Here is a 15894-nt window from a genome sequence, read left to right as displayed (position 1 = left end):
TAAGAGTTTCGTTTTTTTTGTTTTTTTTTTTAATTTCTTCCTCCCTCCCTCTTTCCCTCCCTTTCTGTGTTGGGTTTTTGTTGCCGTGCATGGGCTTTCTCTAGTTGCAGCGAGCAGGGGGCTACTCTTCGTTGCGGTGCGCAGGCTTCTCATTGTGGTGGCTTCTCTCATTGCAGAACATGGGCTCTAGGCGTGCGGGCTTCAGTAGTTGTGGCTCGCGGGCTTAGTTGCTCCGCGGCATGTGGGATCTTCCCGGACCAGGGCTCGAACCCGCGTCCCCTGCACTGGCAGGAGGATTCTTAACCACTGTGCCACCAGGGAAGCCCCATAAGAGTTCTTTATACATTGTAGATATAAATCCCTTGTCAGATATATGGTTTGAAAATATCTTCTCCCATTTTTGTGGGTTGTCTTTTTATTTTCTTGAAAGTGTCCTTTGAAGCACAAGTTTTGAATTTTGATGAAGTTCAATTTATCGATCGATACTTTTTCTTTTGTGGCTTGTGCTTTCAGTGTCTAAAGAAACCATTGCTTAATCCAAAGTCATGAAAATTTATATGTGTTTCTTCTAAGAGTTTTATAGTTTTAGCTCTTATGTCTAGGTTTATGATGTTTTAATTTTTGTTTATGGTGTGAGGTAGGGGTCCAACCTCATTCTTTTGTATGTGGATATCCAGTTGTCCCAGCACCATTGGTTGAAAAGACTACTCTTCCCCCCATTGCATTGTCCTGGCACCCTGCACTTATATTTCTGATGTTGCCAAATTGTCCTCCGAGGAGGTTGCACTGGTGTATAGCCCCAACCATTGGAGCTAAGCGTCTGTATCTCAGATTGGGCATCAACAGTTAGGAGAAGACTTGATGAACTGAAGCTCATCAGGGACCATCACTAGGGTCGGGTCGGGTGAGCCTGGAAGAAGAGAGTGGCGTGAGAGTGTGGGGTGAAGGAAGTGGAAATGCTTCAGAGAAGAGAAAAATGCAAGGGAATATAATCTGAGCAGATGGGCCAGAGTTTAGAGACTTTTTGCCCCTTACCAGCTGTGTAGCATTGGGTGGTTATCCAATCCCCTGAATCACAGTTTCATCTGTTAAACAAGAATGGTGGCTGCTTTTACCTTTGTGGAGTTGTGAGGAACAAGTGTGTGTACATATCCCAGCAATGACGGTAGCTGTTGTGACTTTTCTACACGTGGTGCCTGCGGCTGAGATCGTGTGACTGTGGGGGGGCATCACAGTGGGATAGTGTTGGAGCCATTTGGTGAGTGTGAGACTTTTAATGATGACTGATCATGTGTAGAAACGTGGATCCACTGGTACGTGTCACTGTCACCCAGAGCGAGGCGGTACTTGAAGTTTTTGCTGTGACATGTTAAGGGGGGGAGAGGATGTGACTGAGATTGAATGTGACAGCAAGACAGATCCTGAGTGACAGAATGGAACGGAGTGCAGGGAGATGGGCTGCACTGGGCAAACTTGTGTGCACCCGCCCAGTAGGAGCTGCTTGGGAGTTCTGATGTCAGGACGGATGTCTGTATAGACTGTCCCCTCCTCCAGACTCCCCTCCGTGCTTCCTGAAACCTGGGAGGAAAGGAGGGCGGCTTTCCTCATGGACATGGGATTTTGATCATAGTGTAGAACCCACGATACTAAGGAGCTGTGGCTCAAGCACCTTTGGTGTCATCACCCAAGGCTCAGGAAAAGAATTTGCAGCAAATGTGTGCAAAACGGATGAAGTAGAAGCTGGACTGGTTTCTCCTCCTCTTGGCTTTAGTCTTCAGAGTGGCTGATAAAAGCAGAATCAAAACCTAAGCATTTCTTCCTACTCTCTGTCCCCTGGGGGAGGGAAGAGAGGAATAAACGCCACATCTCATTAAGCATTGATGAGCTCAGGCAGGCAGAGTGGGCCCACAGCCGAGGCAGGCAGGAGGCTGGGGGAGGCTGCAGGAAGGACTCCCCAGCTCACCAGGGAACATCTGTCCCAGAACTTGGAGGCCTGCGCAGGAAGTGAAATAAGGGGTTAACAACAGATGTGGGGGTAACAGCTGCTTTTATTAAAATGAAATCAGAAGGGCCACAGGGACAGGAAGCTGGGTAGATGTGGGGACAAGAGAGAGACAGTGGCTGAGACAAGACGGCAGATCTATGGAAACTGCCTGGAAGAGTCAGCTCTAAGGTGCAAGAATCCTGAGGGTGAGAGAGAAAAGGGGAAGACTGCTCTTTGTACCGTATGAAGCTGAAGTAATGAGATCTTAAACACGAGTGATCCAAGGTGACTTTATATACAAGGTATAAAAGATTGGCATGAATATTAGTTTGAACAGGGAAATGGGAACTCTTTCTCTGAGCTCAAAAAGAAAGAAAGCCATGATTAAGGCTGCACAGAGTATAGGGGTAGGAGAGAATAAATACCCTAGTGACCCGCATGTAAAACAGACTGTAAACAAGGGAATGAGATTTGAGGTTAACGGAGGGTCATCTTGCCTAGGCCGCCTTGGATGGCAACTGTGTCACAATGCCACATGGGCATTCACGAGCGCTGTCCACCCGGTGTGAGGGTGATGGGCTGGAGGGTGTGAGGCGTCACAGAGTGGCCTGGGCTTCAGCAGGGCAGGAACACACACTGCTGATGAAGTGGGAGTGGGGACAGGGACCCCCTGGCTTTGGGGTCTGCAAAGGGAAGGGAGGCAGCAGGAAATCAGGCCGCTGGGGCAGCGCTCACGGTATTGGGAGGGCAGCAGCAGACGCAAGAGCAATAGCTTTCTCAGGTCAAAGGGCAGGCCCTAGGTTCATTCCCTACCATCCGGCTGGAAAACCGTCGGGTTCTGGGACTTCAAAGCCACACAGCCAGACTCAGAGACAGGGTTCACTTGAGCCAATTAGAGTCCCTGCCTGTGCCCAGGTAGACAAACTCCTCCCAGCTGGGGAAAGGGTGAGACTCCTCGAGCCCTGCCCAGTCCTGAGCTCTGGGTGTCTGCAGGGAAGTGGAATAGTGCATTAGTGTTAAGAAAAGCATCCAGCGAGGTAAGAAAGGCTTGGGTAGCACCCACTGCCTCTGTCACTTCCGCAAGAATTTCTTGTTGAGGAGGAAGATGAGAAGGTTGACGTTGACCTTGGCCTTGTTGAAGAGTTTCATGACAGCCACACCCTCGTATTGGAGCTGCAGGAGGTCCTAGGAGGGAGGGAAGGGGCAGGGAAGCAAGTTTGAGGGTTTCTCACGGTGGACCATACAGCTTGTCTATAAAACACTAACATCTTGGAGCCTTACACAGTCATCCAGTGGCACTGGCCACTGAAGTGGGCATTGAAAACCCCTTCACAGATGAGGAAACCGAGGCCAAGAGACAAGTACAGTGACTTGACCAAAGGTCAATTCAAGCAGAGCCAGGGCTTGAAATCATTTAAAAGACAAAACAGCAGAGCAAAAAGATTTGGATTTAAAAATCACTGCTTCCCTGAACACTGGCTTATGACTTAGGCCAGCTTCTTAACCTTTTAGTCTCAGAGCCTATAAAATAGGGATAATGCTTGAGAGTTTCGGAGAGGATTAAATGAGGTAATGTGTAAAGTCCCTGACATGTGATAGGGCTTCAAATATTAATCCTGCTCTGACATCACCAGCCCACTCCACTCTCCTGATGCTTGGCAGTGGGGTCTGTGTCAGGGCACGGGGACAGAGAGGCTTGGGCTACACAGACCATCACCCTTCTCTTCAGGAATAGACGATATGGATTGGGTGGGGAACAGAGCTGATGTCATCCGCGGCCCAGGGAAGCCAGGCGAGGCTGCCATCTTTAGGCTAGCACCGAAAGACCATCGGGTGTCTTGAGGGCTCATGGGAGTGTCCTCTCACCTGATAGTGAAGCTGAAATCGCTCCATGTCCACACCCAGGAACTTGGCATTTACTTCGAACTTTCCTGCCTCATCTCCAGGGGTGATGTCAAAGATCACATTTCTGAAGCTATCAAGAACAGCATTCAAAACAGGGACCCACTGCCTCTTTCCAGGGCCACAGCCGCACTCTTCCACCCACTGCTGCTCATCCCAGGCAGTGCTGTGAGTCACCCAGAGCCAGGCTTCCCCTCTATCACTCTCTTTCTCCTCCCACTTTTACCTCTGCTTACATCTCAGCTCTTCTCTCTGCCCAGCCCTAATCAACTGTTCTCTCCTCCAGGACACTTTCCCAGCATCTTCTGCCTTGGGGTGTCTAGAACTGTGCCAGACCACACCCACTGCCCTTAACTCTGTCTGGAAATGTCATGTCTTCCCCATTGTTCTAGCAGCTCCTTCAGGGCAGGGACCATGCATCTCCTTCCCTCCCACCTGGTGCCCAGCCCAGAGCCCCACCCCAGGTTAGGACATGGGGGAGGTCTGACATTCTGCCCTCCAAAGACACATACTGAGAGGTGGGAAGATCTTCAATTTCCACCAAGACACCCTTCTCCAGGAGCTGGGCAGCAGTGTAATGGAGAGATGGCTGCTTCTTCCCTTTCCCAGAACTCCTGAGGAAGAAAAGGCCCCAGAGAATTCATCTAACAAACCCTTCAACACCAAAGACACTAGCTCTCTCTGTGGCCAGTAGGAAGGAAATTAGACCCCGAGGAAGACTTCTCACTGGTGGAAGACAGAGGAGGCGGCTGCACTTGAACCCGAGACTTTGCGAGTGAAACTCAAAGACCAGAGTCAGGAAGGGACCATGCTGTTCTGGGGTGAGATGTCCCTATCAAAGCTGGGAAAGAGTGGGGCAAAGGTCGACATGGGCAGGAGGAGTGGTCACAGGTAAGCTTCAAAGTGTAGGAAGGGAGCACCTACTTGGAGCTGGGGGCCAGGTGGTCCAGGCAGGCCCGGATGTACTGGCTGTAGTAGTCGCCCTGCTCCTCATAAAAGGTGGCCTTAGTGCTCAGGGCCTGGAACGTGGCCTGGAGCTTCACCAGCTCTGCCTTCCGCCGCTGCCGGTGCCTGCGCTGGTTGCGGATGTCCTGGGGTTGGGGGCACCAGGGGAGGGGTGAGTTGACCCTTCCTGGCAGGAGAGCCTCAGGGTCTGATTCAGGCCCGAGAACAACTCACTGTAAGGATCTTTAGGAAGAGCAGGAAGAGGAAGATTTCAAGGTTGTTTTCCCTAGGAGGAGGGCAATCTCAAGGACCCTATCCCAAACCCTTGAAGGACGTTTCCAGGGCCTCTCCCGCATTGAGGAGTAACTGTTCCACGGCTCCTTGTTTTGTAGTGAAAGAGAGTTTCAAGAATACTCCCTTCCCTGACGAATTTTGAGACCTTTCCTTCAAAAAGGACCCTTGGAGATTGCTTGGCCTTCCCCTGGCTGGTGACAATTTTGGGTAGGCACTTACCAGGGAGAGGCCTGCCCTTGAGGTGCCAGCACTATGGACATGCGCGTGCACACACACACACACACACACACACACACACTCTCACTCCCTCTCTCTCTCTCTCTCTTTCTCGCCCTTCCGCTCCCTCCAGGCCCAGGCCGTTACCTTGGCCAGTTCGTCTACCAGCCCCTGGTAGCCGTCGCTGGCGCTGACCAAAGCCAGGCCCTCGAGTCGGCGCAGGTTCCGCAGGACACGCTGTTGCTTCTCTGCCAGCGGCAGGAGGGAGGGAGCTGTCAGCGAGCGGTGTCGTCGCAGCGACACTGGGGTCTGGGCTTCACAGGCCTGGCGTCGGCACATCAGCCGCTTGTGGGCTGCCTCCTGGGGGCAGAGATGCTGAGGGTCTAGCAGGCCCTACCATTCTGCCCCCAGGCCATGGTCCAGAGGGGGAGGGCGGGGTGAGGTGGCTCGTGAAGAACATCACAGTGTGCGGCCTCGCAGGTGCTGAAGGGCCTCGTGGGTCACCTGAGAGGAGGAGTGGCCACGGGGGACCCACTAGGAGTACAGCATAAAGGATTCCGGTAGACACTGGCTGCGACTTCCCAACGACGGAGCTTTGTGATGGCTCCAGGGTATCTGGGGTTCTCTCCCTCCTTCTGTCCTGCGTTTTGGGACAGGCCTCTACTGGTTGTCCCCACCTGTTCTCTGGGAAGCCCCTGGCTGAGTCTGTACTCCAGCTGGCCCAACTTGCCCCTGGCCACCCACCACTCAGCACCTTCTCCTGCCTCCAGGCCCTCAAGCAGCCCACTCCCCACGCTGAGCACCAGCCCTTCGGTGCTCTTCAAGGGAGCCTGCCCAGACTGCCTCTCTGCACCCCCAGCAACTCCTAGCACTGACAGCAGGGGCTGGGGTCCCTGCAGGGCTCACTCTTATTTCAATGGGGAGTAGGGAGGGAGGTGGAGTCTTGGCACTCTGCAGCCTGAGGGTCTCTGGGGGTCAAGGGCAGAGGCCTCGGCCCCCCAGAGCTCACATTACTGGTGAGCACAGCTGTCTGCCCGGGAAAGGCATCAGCCATGCTGGTGGGGGGCGAACGAGACAGTACCTGTGGGCCAGCCTGCCGCTCACCTGCTCTCTGGAGGCCGAGAGGGACAGGGTCTCCTTGAGGGAATCCCCAGAGTGGAACTGCATGATGTCAGCCAGCATCTGCTTGGTGCTGCAGGAGGGGAGCGAGGGGGGAGAGGTGAGGGACAGGGGGTGGGTCTGGACGTGGGGCTGGCTAGGGAGCTGAGAGTAAGCGGACCTTGCCCCGCATCATGGCTGCCAGGGATGCTTGGGTGGTAAGGAGAGAGGGTGCGATGGGGGTAGGTGTTGTGAGGAGAACATAACCAGGACGAAGACCTAGGAGGTGGGGTGATGGGTCTGTGATACAGAACTACCATGGTTCCGAACACACTGTGCTCTCTTACACCTCTGTGTCCTCTGCCTACAATGCCTCCCACAAATGGTCTTCCTTTGAGTCCTTTGGCTGAAGGACACACTCCCTCCTCTGTGAGACCTTTTCTACCTAGGTGTCCCTCTGAGCTCTCACGCACCTGACACCCACCTCCCTCTTGGCGGCTCTCTGATGTGTACCCATCCCTAGCCTCGCCCCACTGTAAGGGCTTTGATGGCAGGACAGAGCTGAACACCCTGCTCACTGGTTTACCAGGTGAATGGGTGAGCAGAGGGACTGCCTTGCTGGCAGGGGGATCAAAGTGGCGACCTGGCTCCTCTTCTGCCTGGATGACCAGCCCAGCCCTGCTGGGGGTCCTCCCTCGCTTTTGCAGAACTGGGGTTGAAAAGCTCCATGCCCATCTCCTGACCATCACTCGTAAGGACAGGGAATTAGAACACGAGTCCCCCCACCGACCGGCTGTGGGACTTTAGGCAAGTCACTTAACCCAAGTCTCTTTCCTCCACTGGAAGGCAGGGAAACCATGATCTACCTCACCATTTGCCCCTTAGGCTAAATGACGTGTAAGAAAGCATTTGGTAAACAGCACAACAATACGCAAACAAGCGTGCTGCCAGTGTCCTAACTATTCCTTTGCCTTCAGCCACAAGACAGCGCAAAAAGCTGAGGCCGCCAGAAGGGAAACAGCTGAGACCGCAGCAAGGGGAAGGCCAATCGGCTTCAGGGAGAACTCTGTGAAGGGTGAGAGAGCCCGGGAGGAAGCTGGGATGGCCCCTCCACAGTAGCCATCTTACTGGCCTGGGGAGGCTCAGGGGGCCGAGGCCGCTCGCCCACCTCAGAAGCAGGCTCCGGGCATTGGTGCCGTCAGCATCTGTCTCCAGCCCTTCAAACTTGTTGGTCAGTGTCAGGGACACTTCTAGCTTGCTCAGATCCACGTTCCCATCCGCAGCTACGTTCTCCCCTGAGGCAGGTGAGGAAGGGGAGAGACTAGCACACTTACGCACAGATGGGGCCATGGTAAATAAATACACTGCTCCATGAGCCCCTCTTCCAGGAAGCTTTCCCACACTGCCCTGCGGAACCGCCCTGTACCCTCAGCCCTGAGCACCAGCGGAAGGGCTGTTACCCACAGAGCTCACCCTTGCATTACTGGGGCTGTGCCTCCCCAAGCCTGGAGATCCTGGCTGTCTCCCATCTGTCACCACCTCCACCCTGCCCTTCCACGCCTGTAAGCCAGCTTCCTTTCATTCCACAGCTCCTGAAATCCCCCCTCATCAGAGACACGTTTTAAGACCCAAGACAGGCCCTATCCCTCCACGGCTCTCTCGCATGATTGAACTGGCCATTTACATGACGGTACGGGGTCCCCTACTGTCTGTCCACCTTCTCCATATCAGTCTGTCCATCCCAGGACCAGAGGGAGAGAGGGAGAGCGTGTAACCAGCCTCCTGGCACACGTCCCCGACTGAACAAAAACTCGAGGGGGCACGTTCCCACGCCCTGCTCACCTGACTGCCCGCCCCCGCCGCCCGCCCCAGCTGTCAAGGATGGCACGTACCGATGAGGTCAGGGACGGTGGGCAGCTCCCCAAGGTCCTCCAGGAGCTCGTGCAGGGGGTCGCGGTGATCAGGGGCGATCCAGTCCTGGTGTTCTAGCAACAGCTATAGGATGGAGGGAGAAAAAGAGATGCAGAGTTTGAACCAGGCCTTCCAGGGCCAGCCCACCTACCCAGCGCCCCCAGGTTGCCGCCTCTCACCCTGTGCGTGTTGACCAGCTCCCCCACGGTGATGTACACCACAGGTTTGGCCACAGCCACCATGTCTGAGTACTCATCCATCGCAAAGCGCTCTTCTGGCTCTGGCACGTGGCAGGCTCGGCAGATGAACCTCCTACCTCCAGAGGAAGATCATGTGAGAGGGTGGGGCGGGCTGGCACCCGCCACATTTCTGTTCCCATCAGCCTTCCGCCGGCCCTCTCCAGTGACCGCTCAAGCCAACTGTGACTCTCCAGTCTCGACTCCGGCCCTTCTGTGCTGCTCTACCTTCTCTCCCGGTGGTCCCCTCAAGCCAACTTCCTTCAACAGTCCTCTTTTCTCTCCACTGGGGAGTCCTTCCAACAATCTATCCTCCAACCCACTAACTATACTCTTCCCCTCTATGCCTCTCCTCCTCATGGAGTTGAGAGGGGAAGTGGTACGTGAAAGAAGATGGGAAAAGGAGGAGGGGACAGGAGGAATAGGATGCCAGGACCCAAGACCTGAACTTGAGGTGTGTCTCCTCCAGATAGTCGTTCAAGACCCACAGGTGCTGGCTCTCCCTGGAGAAGGCCTTGCCAGCTGCAGCATGCTGCAGGAGTTGAGCCACAGCCCCCAGGGCGTGGCGCTGGGGGGTGGCCAGGGCGCCGCCTGCTGCCATGGCCACAATGTCGAAGGCGTCGGGGGCCACTACAGCCGGGTTCAGGAAGCGGTAGTACAGGAGATTCCCTACGACCTGCGGGCACAGGATCTTAGAAGCACCTGGGGCCCGCCTCCACAGCCCCAGCCCCGCTCTCCCAGCTCACCTGGCTGGAAGGACCACCTGCGTCAACCCCGTTATGGTACAGAAGAGTAAACAGACCCAGAGCAGGCCGGGAACTTGCTCAAGGTCACACAGCAAACTTGAGCAATAGCTGGGACTGGAACCCAGATCTGACAAGTCCAGGGTTGGCCACTGTTAACTCACGTCCTGGGTGTCTTTCCTTCTGCTACCTGAGCCCTGCTGGTGAGCCAGGCTCGATTGACAGGGTGGAGAATATTTTCCTTCTTGGATTTTTACAGCATAGGGTTTTCTGTCCTTTTGCGTCAGTCTGGGGGTTCACAGGCACCATCGGGGCAAAGGAGAGCGCAAGAGGTGGGGGATGGGAGACAACACTTGCCTTATAGACCTCATTCTCTGTGGCGTCGGGGAACTTCTCTGCCAGAGTTGTCTTCAGGACCTTGGCCACATATCGCATCCCATACCTGGGGGCAAAGCAATAGGTGTGCTATGGCCCTACCCACCCACCCCAGAGTGTGGGCCTGAGTGCCTGCTTCTCCTTCCCCGGGCTCAGCCACCCGAGAGCTGAGCTCAAGCACTGGCCCTCCCCTATCCACAGCCAGCTCCCTGCTGCCTTCCTCCAAACATCTCTGGGCCTTGTCCCTCCCTCCTGCCCTTATGTCAGCACCGAGGACCAGGGCCCAGTCAGCCACTAAGCTCTCACGCAGCCTCCAACCTGGCCTGAGAGCCTCTTCTTTGGTCCCCTTTAGTCTCCCCTGGGAAACACCCCAGATCCCAGTATTCATCCCGCACTCCCCACAGAGGCACCTTTAGCCTGTACCTTAGGTGTCTGACACCCACAGCCAGAATCCCATCCCAGGACAGCCTGGGAGGCTCTGAGGTTGTTATCACAGAGCATCTGTGAAGGGCCTGGTCTGGGCTAGAGGCAGGGGCCGAGGAGCACAATGAACTGGAGTAGAAGCATCCAGTCCTGATTCCACCACTAACCAGAGATGTCAGCTTAGGCTGTTTTGCTCCACTTATAAGTTTGTTCCCTCATCTGGAAAATGGGAATGTTCATTCTTGCCCTCTCTATCTCATAGGGTTTTTATGAGGATCAAGTGAAATCACATCTGTGAAAGTAACGGTAGTGCTATTCGAACATGCTACACTTAATTATTATTCCTATTATGGGTGTGCCACCTACAAATTTAATTAAATACCTTTAAAAGCTATTTCCACCTCCTAGGGTGTCAGGGACAGAAGTTTACAGCTCACTGTGTACTTTCCTTTATTAGTCCTAGGACAACCTTTTCTGAATCCTAATTTTAAATCCTTAATCCAGTCCTCCAGGTTTGGAGAGCAGGGTACTGAACTCTGTGGGCTCCCCTCTGCAGCATCCCCACCTTGCCCCGTGCACTACTCAGAAAGGCTGGGTGGCTGAGTGATGATGATCTAGATGAGGCCCACCTTCTCACCGTTTTCAATCATCTGTTTTCCAAAAAATAATTATTGACTAAATTTTAAGAAAGGAAAGGACTTTTATCAAGTGTTTACTGGTTTGAAGTTTTCTTATTTTTGACTTTGTGGACTGAAGAGTTTTATATTGTCCACCACTTACACTCAGACAATAATATGTCCCCATAATCACTTGAGGTTCCCTTCTCCGGCCCAGTGATGTCCTGACTGCCCACACAGACCTGCGTGCTGTATTCCAGGGCAAGTCTCTAGCCGGGGCTTTGGGCATTCTCCACCCATCTCCTGAAGCCCTTGAGCACCTCGAGACCAGTTTCCCTTCCTGCTTCCATCCTTCAGTATTGCTCTGCTCTCCCCATCGTGGCCTGGCCCTCTTGAGATCCTGTGCCTAGGCTGGTGTGTGGCTGTTGCACATACGGAATTTGGTCCGCAGATGAGATGATGGCTGCAAGGAATTTATCGGTCATGGCAAGGAGGTTGCGGAGGGAGATGTCCAGCCGTCTCTGGACCTCGGGGTGGCTCAAGGCCTGCTCTGGGGTGACGTCATAGGGGAGGTGGCTATGGGCAGAGAGAGACAAGTTATCAGCCAGAAGCCCCTCCCATGGTCTCCCCTCCCTAAGGCTCTACCCCCTAAATTCATCTAACAACAAGATCTCGTACATACACGCTGAGGGCAGCCCAGCATATGCTTAAGGGGATTAGGCCAGAATAAGAGAAAGGACTCGGAGAGGACTAGACTGATGTGGGTGGAAGAAGAAAGAGATGGAGCACCCAGGGGGAGGTGGAAGAGTGTAGGAGGAAATGGAGGACCTGGAGTCTGTGGAAAGATCCTAAGGGGAACCAGAGGAGACCAGGGCCACCCTGCATACCTTTGGTAGTTGTGGTGGTGGGGAAGGCTGGGCCACCCCCAAACTATACGCCCGCGTGCCACCCAGAGAAGCCACCAGCACTGCCTACTCTCCTCAGCGGCTCCATTTCCCTAGTACCTATGCACCTGAGTTAATGCCTCCAATCTATAAGGCCAACTTATTTCTCCCCCATCTCATTTGCCTATTCATCTATAAATTTGAATATTCAGCTATACCCCTATCAATAAGGAGTCCATATCCCAGCTCCCAGTAAATCTGACATATCATTTGCAAGCACTGACATGGCAATTAAACACATTTGCATATTCATCTGTGCTCATTCTATGTTAAGCGCACCAGGTCTGGTGTCATTTACAGCAGTTCCGTGTTAATTACCAGAGGGGGTCTAAAGGCTACCATATTTCATCCTATAGGGCTGGTGTCATATTTGCATAAATCAGCATGCTCATTTATATGCCACCTTCAAAGCACGCTCAAGCTTCCCCAGTGAGGCCCAAGACTGAGCTGATCAAAGAGAGCTCTCCCTCTGCCCGTCGGCTCACCTGCGCTGCCCTGTCTGGGCCTCGGTCTGGTTGATCCAGCTCTTGTAGAGGTGGACAGGGTCTGTGTGGATGCTGAGCATCTTGTCCTCCAGCACATCCTGGATCACCTTGCCCAGGATCTCCCGCAGGGCACTTTGCCCCCGCCCGTTACGATAGAATCTCACCACCAGCCTCACCACCGTTGGGTTGCCTGTCACCATGTCCTGGGGCTGCTCCACCTTCGACCTATGGGTCAAGAGGCAATTGAAGCTGGTCTCCTGCCTCTGTGTAAAATAGCTGCTTTTCCTTTTGAGATTTTTGGCTCTTTAAAGCCTGCTCTGGTATCCCTCCTGCTAAGGAATGTCTTGTTATCTCTGTCTCGGCCTTTGTGCTAACATTCTGTCTCGGCCTTTGTGCTAACATGTCAGCGCATGTCCTCCCTGCATGCTGTCCCAGGAGATGGCTTGTCTCCATAGGAGGCAGAGAAAAGAGGTCTTCTGATTCCATTTCTACCTTCAAACCTCAATAAATTGTCACCTTGTGAAGGAGCCAATAGTGGCATCTCTTCACCCATTCTCTTCCCATTCCTTTGCATCTGGAAAACCTACTTGATTTCCTCCTGGAGTGCTGTCTTGAACAGCTGGAGCAGGAGATAGGCCTCTCGGCGGTTGGAGGCATAGTTGTATAGACTGAAAATCACTGATTCCATGAACTTGGTGGTTTTGTTCTGCGGCATCTGAAAGATCAGCTTGGCCAGGTAGATGGGTTGAGTCTGTAGCAATGGGGGAGATAAGAATAGCTGATAATGCACCTTGAGGACTAGTGATCAGATAAAGAAAGGTTTTGCTGATTGGAACTTGGAATAGAGAACACTGTCACACTTTCTGGGGGGTACTGGGAACATTCCAGACAAATGAACAGAGGTAGTTTCCTTCCCTGGGTACAAGGCATTAGGACTGTGGGAAAGAACACCTTACTTGCAGGTAAAGGCACAGACACGAAGGCCTCAAGGTCCCAGACCCTCAGGAGATAGTGGAGATATCTCCTTCCAAAGTCCTCTGCTCACCTGGAGCAGGTAGAAGAGGTGTTGGTAAGCTTCTAGTTTCTGCCGTTTCTCTTTGCTCAGCGACTTTAATCCCTTCTGCTTGTCCAGAACCATCATATCTGACAGCTGTTCCTTATTCTTCTTGGTCAGCTTCTTGCAGTGGGAGACCACTTCCTGCAGGGGCGGGGGAGCGGGTGATACAACCGACCCAGGCCAGCACAGAGCACAGAACATATGGTCTAGAATCTGCCTTGAAGAGCCAGGGCTTTCTGCTGTTCAAGGTATTCAAGGAATGAGCCAAGGGAGATAAACAGTTCTAGGGTGAGAAAGGGCCTCCTACTGCCCCAAGACTCCATCTGGCACCTCTGCTGTCACAGGGTGAGTCCCCAGAAAGAAGTGGGTTACCAGACTGAGGCACCACGTCTATTCGTTTCTGCTATTATTTCTTATTAGACTGTTGTACAGATTTGAGGTGGAGATATCACTATATCACTTCCACCCCGTCACTGTATATTTGTATGGTAATTTACAGTTTAAGGAGCTTTCATATCTATTTTTACTTTTGGCCTGGTGAGGTAGGCACTCTCATTATTCCCACTTTACTAATGAGGAAACAGACCTAGAGGTTAAAAGACCAGCCCGCAGTCCCATCGCTAGGAATCAGCAGAGCCAGCCATTCCAATTTTATGTCCGGTGTTCTTCCTGCTATATCATGTGCCCCAACAAATTACTAGAAGGGCAGAGGACCACTGCACAAGGACCTGAGCCATGTGATAAAATCCAGACATTTAAAAAATATTTGATTAGCAACCAGAGAATGGCCAGCATCACCTCTCCAGAGGCAGCTAGATTTGGGAGAAGGGTGGGCCAGTGGGCCCCTCACCTGCAGGGTGATCCGATTCTTCACCAGCAGGCCAATCTTGATGTCCATGAGATTGAGGTCCTGCTCCAGCTGCTGATTGGACCGGATCTTCCTGACCACCTCTTCCTGGAGCTTCAGCAGCTCTGCCTCAGCCAAGAAGTCCTGGTGGCTTTGATTCAAGAGGTGGACAAATCTGCGTACCACGCTGAGAGGGGGATGGGGCACGTGGACTGGCAGGAAGGGAAGAGGCACCAGGATTAGACATGCCTTCACTAGAGGCTTCCTCTCCAGCCCCCTTCCCCAGTAATCCCTCCCTCAGTGTCCATTCTGCTTGAGGCTAGCAGGTCCCCAACCCCAGCCCTTTTCTAATTAGTTCTGTCTGCAGTTGGAGGGCAGTGGGCAGCCTCCCAGCCAGTCCTGTCCCCGAGCTCCTTATCTTATAACTAGGGATGACACAAGAGCTGTCCTTCCCCTGCCTGGATTCACCCCCAACCTGGGCCTACCTTGGTGACCTCCCACACCAAAGTCAGAGCCCTAGCATCCTCTGATGATCCGTTTAGGCTCCCCTATTCTGATTTACTCCCCACTCCTGCTGGGCCAACCTACTCATCCTTCATTCCAAGTTCACTTCCACCTATCAGCCTCCACTCAGCCCTGCCTGACCCTCACACAACCCTCCTCTGTCAGGAGTGTCTGCGTCGGGGGAGCACAGATAGAAGGAACGTTCAATGGGTTTTATAATATAGGGAGGTCAGAGTTAGATGGATTCTCCTTGAATCTCTTTTGGAATGATATTTGAGCAAAGAGAAGCCTGTGAGCTAAGCTACAGGGAATAACAACAAAATATCAACTAAGACATATAATGTTCACTATGGAACAGAAACTGTTCTAAGTGCTTTAACATACTTAAAACAACCCTGTGAGGTCAGCACACTGTAACTTACTGAGGAAATCACTCCGGCACAGAAAGGGTAAGTAACCTGCCCTAGGTTACACAGCTAGTAAGAAATGAACGAGTCAGGTTTGGAGGATAAACAAAACCAGGCCTGGTCCTTAAAGGCAGTCCAGTAAGGGAAGCAGACAAATAAACCACAATTCACTACAGTGTGGTTAGTGCTCTGAGAGGGGCAAGCATGGGGACCTTTGGGAAAGTGAAAGCCGGCCACCAAAGGCTACCTGCGGAGTGAAGAAAGGCTTCCGGGAGGAGGTGAGACCCAACCTGATGTCTGTGAAAAGGAGGTGAGAGGGAGTGCACTTGGCTGTTTTAGGAAGTGCTAGAAGTCCATCATGCCTGTAACACAGTGTGGAGGGTGCAGGTGCTGAGGGACGGGGCTGGAGGTCAGTGAGGTCAGAGGTGCAGGGAGAGGTTGGATCAGAGAGTTTGGGAAGCTGTGCTTAGGAGACTGGACTTTATCCCCAGGGCAATGGGGTGTCCCTGACAGGTTTCAAGGAGAGTGACAAGATCACGAGGTTTAATGGATCACGCTGGCTACTGTGTGGAAGACAGATCTTTGAGGAGTGAAGAATGGATAAACCAATGGAAGACAGCTGATGGCATCTTGGATTCAACGATATAGCACCTTAACTCATTTAATCCTCACAACAACCATACCTGATCATTATCTCCATTTTATAAATGAGAAAATGGAGGCAATAAAGAAGTTTAGTAACTTGCCTAAGGCCACACGGCTAGTAAGTGGCAGTGCCCTGAGTGGAGCTGGGGCTAATGAAATTGGGAGACAGACCTGGGAAAAACAAGTTCTTCCAGAAAAACTATAAACTAAAGAGAAGAAAAAGAGATCAAGGATGGTCAGGGTAGTGGTATTAATGCAACA

General features: G+C 52.8%; 1 protein-coding gene across 2 annotated transcripts in view; it reads right to left on the bottom strand.

The window, feature by feature from the left end:
- Positions 1-1984: 1984 nt before the first annotated feature.
- Positions 1985-15894, bottom strand: part of IQGAP3 (IQ motif containing GTPase activating protein 3) — a 40189-nt gene continuing 26279 nt past the window's right edge. The window contains exons 23-38 of one of the 2 annotated variants that reach the window (XM_030759549.2): positions 14081-14289; positions 13219-13371; positions 12761-12924; positions 12174-12398; positions 11180-11320; positions 9687-9771; positions 9030-9262; positions 8530-8662; positions 8332-8434; positions 7608-7734; positions 6446-6533; positions 5489-5701; positions 4811-4977; positions 4399-4500; positions 3851-3959; positions 1985-3169 (exon numbers count right to left, since the gene is read on the bottom strand). In XM_030759549.2, the coding sequence (XP_030615409.1) occupies positions 3056-3169; positions 3851-3959; positions 4399-4500; positions 4811-4977; positions 5489-5701; positions 6446-6533; positions 7608-7734; positions 8332-8434; positions 8530-8662; positions 9030-9262; positions 9687-9771; positions 11180-11320; positions 12174-12398; positions 12761-12924; positions 13219-13371; positions 14081-14289 (2366 nt within the window). In that variant the 3' untranslated portion in view covers positions 1985-3055. The remainder of the gene's footprint in view (positions 3170-3850; positions 3960-4398; positions 4501-4810; positions 4978-5488; positions 5702-6445; positions 6534-7607; positions 7735-8331; positions 8435-8529; positions 8663-9029; positions 9263-9686; positions 9772-11179; positions 11321-12173; positions 12399-12760; positions 12925-13218; positions 13372-14080; positions 14290-15894) is intronic. The other variant, XM_089913610.1, reaches the window with a different exon arrangement.

Source organism: Delphinapterus leucas, chromosome 1, assembly GCF_059928025.1.
Source record: "Delphinapterus leucas isolate spDelLeu-1000000601 "Yukka" chromosome 1, BTC_Dleu_Yukka2, whole genome shotgun sequence".
Classification (NCBI taxonomy): Eukaryota; Metazoa; Chordata; class Mammalia; order Artiodactyla; family Monodontidae; genus Delphinapterus; species Delphinapterus leucas.
The sequence above is the reverse complement of the archived record's forward strand: the minus strand, read 5'-3'. Positions and strand labels throughout refer to the sequence as shown.